The 9,226-nt window shown below is 39.4% G+C and overlaps 1 protein-coding gene across 3 annotated transcripts; it reads right to left on the bottom strand.

Moving 5' to 3' along the window:
- Positions 1–711: 711 nt before the first annotated feature.
- On the bottom strand, positions 712–4,908 carry LOC101950819 (nucleoside diphosphate kinase). Of its 3 annotated transcripts, none has more exons than XM_005305745.4 (5): positions 4,560–4,908; positions 3,523–3,655; positions 2,877–2,978; positions 2,039–2,151; positions 712–1,295 (listed from the first exon to the last, which is right to left on the bottom strand). In XM_005305745.4, exons 2-5 carry the CDS (start codon positions 3,652–3,654, stop codon positions 1,184–1,186), a joined length of 459 nt encoding a protein of 152 aa, XP_005305802.1. In that variant the 5' UTR covers position 3,655; positions 4,560–4,908; the 3' UTR covers positions 712–1,183. The 3 variants fall into 3 exon arrangements, with proteins under 3 accessions (XP_005305802.1, XP_065418928.1, XP_065418929.1); XM_065562856.1 differs by lacking the exon at positions 4,560–4,908 and adding an exon at positions 3,861–4,541; XM_065562857.1 differs by lacking the exon at positions 4,560–4,908 and adding an exon at positions 4,329–4,512.
- Positions 4,909–9,226: the final 4,318 nt, after the last annotated feature.

Here is a 9,226-nt window from a genome sequence, read left to right as displayed (position 1 = left end):
GCTAGAATTAAACTGCACAACTAGGACCTGTTTAATATTAAAGAAAAACTGACATATGAATAAGTTTAAATACAATGGGTAAAGTTTTAAAAAAACAGGTTGACTACGACTGAAACTTAGGCTCCTAAGTGCTAAAGTCACTTTTGAAAAAGCTTATCCAAACACAGTTTACTTTGCCATTCAAGCAATTAAGGAAAGAATATATCTGAGCTATCCTCAGTTGTTTGTGTGGAGATATGATGCAGTGCTGATATGCTTACTAATGTCAAACAGAATGCTACACCGAAGTGACAGGAGGTAAAGCTTACTGAGCAGCCCTTGCACATTAATCTTCTTTTCTCATAAAAGGACATTTTAAAAAGCTGCCATACTAATCCTGCCTTAAAATGTTACATAAATGACTGATCCTAAAGTGGAAAATGATGAGTTTAAAGTAGCAATCATTCTTTAATTCCTGTATTTAGGGATATTATGGATCTATTTACATAGCAGCATGCATGACCTGGTGGTTTAATAAAGTTTGATCAATTTTAAGGCTACTAAGCCATTTTAGACTGTTTGCTGATGTGTACCATATACCAAGTTATCCTCTGTGGCTACAGCGTATTTCATGAAAGTTTATGCTTGGTGTTTATTCATTAATTAAAGATCCTTTCCCCTACTGTAATTGTCTTCTCTTGTCCACACACGGAGAGTTAGAAAGTTTCCCAATTAATCATTCAATAGCTTTTTAATTAGAGCAGCAGTTATTAATACTGGTTACATGTAATATTCACAATACAGATTAGAGAGAGAGAGATTTCCACTAGTTTATACAGAAGTGCCTTGAAATAACTAAAGGATAATAGCAATAGAAACTGTTTCTGGGTCCATAATCATTGGAATGAGTGGATGTTAAAAGTCACAGACCAGGTTTTACTTTTAGGGCTTGTCTACCCTGAAACTTTACAGTGCTGCAGCTTTCTCGCTCGGGTGTGAAAAAACACACCCCAGAGCGCAGCAAGTTTCAGTGCCATAAAGCGCCAGTGTAGACAGTGCACCAGTGCTGGGAGCTACGCCCCTTGTGGAGGTGGGTTTTTTAGAGCGCTGGGAGAGCTCTCTCCCAGCGCTCTGCCACTACGACACAAGCCGCGTTAAAGTGCTGCCACAGCAGCGCTTTAATGTTGGCATTGTAGACTAGCCCTTAGATCCACTGGTGAGCACAGCTTGTGTATTCAACCAATTCCTCAGGAGTGAACCACAGGTTGATCTCCGTCTCAGCACTTTCTACAGAATCACTGCCATGAATGATGTTCCTAAGAGAAGAAAAATCAATAATAATTATAAATTAAAAGCACAATATTTGCTTTTTAGAAAAACCTCTCTGATTACGATGGCTACAAGTATTAATAAAACATACGTGTAAATATGCAACACAAGCTTCTTCTCTCATCAGTTTTGATAGTGGGGGAATGAGAAGGAAAGCCACATCTCTATTTACATCCTTTGACTCCAGTCCTACATTATCTAGTGGACCATGCATGTGGATGAAGTTAATGGGGGTCTTTCCATGTATAATAGTTTGTAGAATCAGGGCCTTAATGTCCTTACAGGTTTTTCAGCAGTTAGCAAGCTTTTGTACCAATTGTTATTTCCTAACATTCATTCTAATTTAACCTTTAAATTAAGTACATGTTACAAAATGGCATATTCTTGTTTACCAGGACAGTCTTATAGAAAGAGACCAGGAGGCAAGTCATCATGCAGAGAGCTTATTAGTTCTCATAAAATAAGTACTATTGTGTCAGTACTCAAATGGGAGACCTCCAAGAAAAAAATGGAGGTTCCGTAGAAAGTATTTCAGGCCTTGTCTATATGTCCTTACTATAAGGTTGATCAAATTCCAATATTTACATTCTGCTGCTTGAATTCTTCGACAGTTTCAACTGGATATAGTGTTCACATTACAAAACTTCGTCATAAATCAATTAATTAAGTAGGTCAGTATGTATATGATTTAAAACTGGTTTAGTTTTGATAAGACAGTTTCAGAACGTACCTGCCAACTTGAACACAGAAGTCACCACGGATGGTGCCAGGTTTGGAATCTGCTGGATTAGTTTCCCCCAGCATTACTCTGCCAGTCTTAACCACATTAAGACCTTCCCACACCTTAAAAATAAAATCCATTAAGATTACAGAATCTAAACTGTAACTAACACAGGAAGAGTTGGCAATGTTATCCAAACTTGATCCCATCATCATACGGGTGTTAAGTCCCCTTTTTCAAAGAATCTATGGGCAAGGCATAGAAGGATTGGAGTAAAACTGTCTCCGACAAACTGTAGTCATTCCACTGACTTCTAGCCAAAGTGAGAGGGTACTGAACAGATTTCAGTGTAACAAACAAACAAGAAGCCCATTACAAAATTTCCTAAGCACATAAAGCTTCATAGAAATCTCAAATACTTTAGAGGTATACACTCTTTACCAAAAAAAAAAAAGTCACACTTGTAGCAATCATAGGTTACAATCAACAGCTAACACAGAGGAGTTCTCTACTTGAAAGATTAAGTGTTTCACTGTTCTTTTTTCCAGTTTACTTATTTTGTGTATTTGACAGCACTTTGTGCAGTCAGTTTCCCACTGTTCATCCCCTACCCCCCAGCACATTGCAAAAGGGAAAATAAAGTTTTTTTTTTTAAAGAAAGATTTACTCGTAAAACCACACATTAAAGGGAAACATGTTGTACCTGTAACTACATTTAATCAATTTTTTTAAAAGTATTTAATTTCAAGTTCTTAGTGTCATTTTCAATATGTAACACAAATAAAGTTATGAACAAAAGACACATCAACTGCTTAATTTTTCTTAAGTTTTATTTTTAAAAGCTTACCATAGCTACAACAGGTCCAGAGTGCATATATTTAATCAAACCAGCATAGAATGGCTGATCTTTCAAATCAATGTAGTGTTCTTTCAGAAGGTCTTCAGAGGCCTGCACACACAAAAAAGCAGTTTACTGTAAGAACTTAAGAGCATCTTTAAATCACAAGAGATTAACCACAGAGCACTATTAATCCTTAAACAGACATGCTCTTTAAAAATAAGTGATTCCAGCAACTGGCTAGATGTGTTGCTTGGTTTATATGAATTTAAAATATAAAATTATTTCAGTGCAGTTTAACTCAGCAAGGTTGTTTCATCAATATCCAACTACTTTTGAGAAGAAACCAATTTTTGCTGTAGATGATCTATAAATGCCTATTAAGTGTAAATGGCACCTATAAGAATATTCCCTTCAGACTAAGGACATCAGTTTACTAAAATTAGGTTGCTTAGGCTGTCAAAAGCATTTAGCTACAGCTGGATGCTGGAAAGTCTCCAAAAATATCCAGACACAAAATTTGACATTTGATATTTCTGTTAAGATTTCATTTTAAAAAATTACAATAGATTTTTTCACTGAGTGAAGTACACTAGCCTGCTATAAGATTTCATTTCATACATAAAGGAGAAATATAGAAATGAGGAAAACTTACGTGCATGAATTTCATGGCCACTAGTTTGAAACCCTTCTGTTCAAATCTCTTGATGATTTCTCCCACTAGTCCCCGCTGGACTCCATCAGGCTTGATGGCAATGAAAGTGCGCTCGCAAATGGATGCCATCATCCTACAAGAGGAGAAAAAGGGACTCTGTATTCCAGGACCAGCAGGCAAATGCAGCCACAACAGAAATCTAGAAGGCATACCCACAATCTTCCACAACCTTATTGTGTTTATGTGTACTTGTAAGTCAAAGAATATCCAAAAAGTGCTATAAAAATAAACGTAACGTAATAGCCCTATAAACACTGAAGAGAGCAATTAGTCCATACCAGGAATGAAGAGATTCTATACAGATTGTATTGCAGGTCAGTGTATTCCAAGATGCACACTGATAGGATGCTACCCTCAATTTAAGACAAAACAGGCTCAACTAAGAGCGTGTGTATCACTTTGATCTATAGTTATCTACAGCCAGTCAGTGTTGTAATGAAGTATGCTAAGAATGTGTGTGGGGACTGGAAGGTAAGAAAGTCATACTGGAGTAGCCAATGTGTCATTTTTAGAGGCACAAGCTGACAACTATAGTAGCTACAGAGTCACTATGGTTTACAATCGTCAACCTGAAATTAAAAACTAATCTCTAAGATTATAAAACAGTTAAAAGTATGGTGCTAACACAATCCCCGTTTCTAGAAGTATAGCATAGACTGAACAATTTGAGAAACAAGCTAGTTATTCCAGAGCAGCTGTGAACAAGCTAAGGGCGCTAAAATAATAATAAAAAAGCAATGTAACACCTAGTACTAATGCTCCCGCTGCCAATAGCCCTGGACAGATGGCAGCCAACAGCCAAACATGCAGAAATCTAATTACAACGCCTTTCCCCTTGCATTGACCCTGCTTGCATGTCAGTTGGATCATTCATAACTGCATATGCCCTCGCCCCATACAGCCCCTTCAATGCTCCCGTATCCTCTGCCCCTTAAATCATCCCTAGCAGCGCCCACCCCCCTGCGCTCCCCTCTCACCTGCTCGCCTGCAGTCCCGGACCCTGGGGCGGGTCGGGTGATAGCTGCCGTAACACCGCCGCCGCCCCCAGCCTCGCTACCACCCAGCTCTAAACACGCCCCCACGTGCCCAGCGCATACCGGGCCGGAGCCGGCCGGGCAGCCGCAAGGGGCCCGTGTTCCACCCCACTCCCACGGGGACGCTTGTCTCGGGGCGCGGATACGCCATCGGGGAGGACTGGGGCGACGCTCTAGCCCGACACTGGAGGACGCAAGATTAAGGAGGGAGTAGAGCGACTCTAGTGCCATCGAGTCCTAACTGCGCCGGGAAGTGGGCGGCGCTCTTGCTGCGCATCTCCATCTCTATGGTAGGGAGGAGCTGGAGGCGCTGCCTGTCTCTCCCGGCGCGCGGCTAGGGGCTGCTCTGGGCGCTTTCCCAGCAGGGGCCGCAGGGCAGCCTCAGGGATTCCCAGCAGGGGAGACACGGGCCAAGAGTGTCAACGTGTACGGACCCCTGGGTACGGTTTCAAAGGAGACTTCGCCCGTGCTAACCGAGCACAGTGGGTGCAAAGCAGGTGCAGGCACCGCCCTAGGGTGCTCAGATGTCCCGATTTTATAGGGGCAGCCCACATGGGGCTTTTTCTTATATAGGTACCTGTTCCCCCACTACCCTCTGTCCTGATTTTTCACACTTTCTATCTGGTCACCCTACACCGCCCTGTGCTCTGCCAGTCATACGCATCCAGTTGTGTCTACATGGGGAAGTGTTACAGATTATAGATATACTCTTTTCTGGACTTTCTCCAGTTTTGTCCACTGTACAAGAGTTGAGGCCTAATCACATGCCTGCTAATACATTCGGAATGATGCTTGCTTTTTTTACAGCAGTGTTACACTGTTGACTTATTTAGCTTGTGACACCCCCTCCCCCCACGCCCCAGATCCCTTTCTGCAGTACGCCTTGCTAGGCAGTCATTTCCGATTTTGTATGTGTGCAACTCATTGTTCCTTCCTAAGTGGAGTACTTTGCATTTGTTCTCAATTGAATTTCATTCTGTTTATTTTAGACCATTTCTCCAGTTTGTCCAGATAATTTTGAATTTTAATCCTATCCTCCAAAGCACTTGTACGCCCTCCCATCTTGGTATTGTCTGCAGATTAAGTGTACTCTCTATGCCATTATCTAAATTATCAACAAAGATATTGAACAGAACTGGACCCAGAATTGATCCCTTCTAGCTTGACTGTGAACCACTGAAAACTACTCTCTGGAAATGGTGAAATAAAGTGGTAAGGTTCTTCCCTTCTATCCCTTCATGTTTAGACCTTTCTCACTTGTATATTTATCTCTCATTTCACTTCATTCTTTTATATTCTCCTTTTGTAACCTCCCTTCCCAATTGCATAGTATTAGCCTCCTCACCTCGTCCTGTTCTGATCCTTTCACTATCCTTTCTTAGAACCCTTTTATTTATACCTTGGCCTTTTACCTTTAATCCACTAATTGGATTTTTATTTCTAGTACCTTTTTATTTTCCTGTGGATGCCCTTGATCCTTTTTTCATCAGACCTTTAACTCCCATCTCATTTCCTGATATATGCTTTCTTCTTTCCTTTTACATAAAATGTAAGTCCAATGAAGTATTTTTATGCCCACAACCTCTGATTTTCCACAATTTATTTGCAGTGGGGATGACAGGAAAATTCCCCTCTCTAATTTAAAAAAAAATTAATGGAGATCTCCTATCTCCTAGAACTGGAAGGGACCTTGAAAGGTCATCGAGTCCAGCCCCCTGCCTTCACTAGCAGGACCAAGTACTAATTTTGCCCCAGATCCCTAAGCGGCCCCCTCAAGGATTGAACTCACAACCCTGGGTTTAGCAGGCTAATGCTCAAACCACTGAGCTATCCCTCCCCCAAAATGTATCTCTCTAATGTATCTATTCCTTGTTTTCAACCCTTCAGTAACTTCAGATAGAAAAGTTGGGTAGATTTGACTTCCTTTTCTCAAGACCTTAGCAACAATCTGGGATAAAGCTATCATCTTCAAGGACGTGGACTTTTGCTCCCTATTTCTTCTTTTTCCCTATAGCAGTTTACTCTGTCCGAAATCCACATCTATCTTTATTTCTGGTTACAATGGGCCAAACATAAGCCTGGTGTAAATAGATGCATCTCATGGGTGGTCCTATATACACATATGTTTATTAGTATTCAGTTCTCTTTTTTTCTGGTTTCACCATGGCTGTGATCTTCTAAATTTTCCTTTTTTTTTTTTTAATTTATTGAAAGATACTACAAAATACAAAGTCCTGCTTGTTCCAGCATATTTATCTTAAAGGTTATTTTAAAAGCTGAATATTTTCCTCATATCTCATTTTGTTATAGTCTATAACAAATTTTTCTATAACTTCAGTACAACTTTATTTAAGATATTCATATTATTGATATAGAGCCTGATCCTGCAATCCTTCCTCAGGAAAAACAACAGTTGAAGTCAGAGTAAGTGTCTGCAGGAATGGGTGCCTAAAGAGGTATGCTATCAGTATGTTATTTACATCATTAAGTAGACTTTTAAAAAAAGAAAGCATGATTTAATGATTAACGCACAGAACCTGCCATGAGAACTGGGTTCTATTTCTAGTTTTACCACAGACTTGCTGTGTGATCTTTGCCAAATCATTTAAACTCATTAAACCAGGGTTCTCTTTGCCACTTCTGAGACTAATCCATGATTAGGACAGAATGTTGAGCAATATATAGTACACAACATGCTATAAAAGTGTGCTGTATTTATAATTATAATGTACTGTACCAACACATTTTTTCCTGATTACAAGTTTTCATTGTATTTTAGGTAAGTATACAATTATATAATGAATCCAAATAAGAGAGACTGTAGCTTTCTGGAACGAGCTGATAGTGGGAAGAAAGGAAGAAGTGAAGATGAGGAGGAATGGTCACACCACAGGATAGTCCGTGAATGAACAGCATATAAAGTGAAAGTGTGACACAGGTCTACACGATATAACAATGGAGTGTTGATCAAATTGTTTAAAGTCTCTTGTATGCCACCTAGAAATAGCTGACATTTTATGAGACAGGCCTGACCCAAAGCCCTGGAAGTGAACACCTCCACTCAATTTTTAGGTCTGGATCCTAAGTTAGTGACTCTGGCCCCTACTTTATAGTGGTCTGAGTTAAAAACCTACAACTGTACAACTCTGAATATTGGGAAAGTTCCAGTCTGGGTACACACCTTGTAGCTTGGATCTACTTGTCATAACTAGACTGACATCTATGCAACCCCACTGATCTGATGTATCTAAATACACAATGCAACACACAAGTCTTAAGTACAGCAATTGTTCAGGACCAGGCCAAATGAAAATACAGTATGAGCCTCTGCTGCTCTCCAGTGGAAATTAAAGGAATAGCTATTAGTTAGATCTTCTCTACCTGATTAGCTCTTGCATTTTTTTAAATAGTATTTGCTAATTTGATAGACTTTGTAACCTTAGCGATATAAACATTAATATTAGTTCAGGCGATGCAGTTCATTATAGCATTAAAACTCAGAGAAAGCCAGTAGCTCATAGCAATCTGCAGAAAATTTCTATGATGGCATTCTCCAAAACAATTTTGAAATAGCTGATGAAAATTGTGGAATATGGAGTATCTAACACTTTTTCAAATCTAAGTTTCTCTGTTTCTGTCTCTAATGTTAAAATAGTATAGAAATTAGCCCATATTATTCATATATGAATATAATAGGTCCAAATTGGAGCTCATCATTTCATTTTTTAGGGATCTTTCATTATAAACCAATTTTTATCAGCAAGTGTACAATTTTTTCCCAAAAGTTTTTACTGGTATTGAAACATATACCTGATATTAATTCCTTGAACTACTTCATAAAACTACATGATAAGAGATTAGCAAAGCCCTTGAACTAAGCACTGGGCTGGGAACCATGAGCTACTGAATTCTAATTCCAGCTCTGTCACTGACTCACAATGTGACTTTAAACAATTCACTTAACCTCTTTGTTCCTGAACTTCTTTATATGTAATTAGTGGATAATAATGTTTGCTTGCTTCTCCAGCATATTGTGAGGCTTTGTTCATTCATGTATTTATAATAAAGTATTAGTATCACAATTAAAGAGCAATTGTTCAACCTGCCTAAATCCTAAAATTTGACCTGCCTTCAAATTGTTATAATCTGGAGAGAAATTTATTCCAGGTTAAAAAAAATTTTAAATCCACCAGTTGGCACCAAGAAATGAGGAAAAAATATCCTCAAAACTCCAAGAGCTTCTGCCAATGTAGGATTTTTGTGGCCTGGGGTTAGACTATATATCAGTGTTTCTCAACCTTTTTGATACCAGGGACAGGCTTGCTGCCTTCCTAAATTATATCAGGGAGATGTCCGGGACAGGCGCCAGTCCACAGACCAGTCATTGAGAAACACTGAACTAGATCACCCTTGTGGTCCCTTGTAATCCTAAAATGCTATGATTTAGACTGAAATGGTGCTACTGTCCACTGCTGCATGGCCAGCAGAGGGCCCTCAAAGTATAAACACCTAACACCACACATACTACAAAGGAACACACAGATGACCTCGTCCATCAAAACTCTTGAAGGACTTACTCAGTTAGAGAATGTACAATGAGTGGAATTGTG

Source organism: Chrysemys picta, chromosome 12 (genome assembly GCF_011386835.1).
Source record: "Chrysemys picta bellii isolate R12L10 chromosome 12, ASM1138683v2, whole genome shotgun sequence".
Taxonomy (NCBI): Eukaryota; Metazoa; Chordata; order Testudines; family Emydidae; genus Chrysemys; species Chrysemys picta.
Note: the sequence above shows the minus strand (reverse complement) of the source record. Positions and strands in the feature narration are given on the sequence as shown.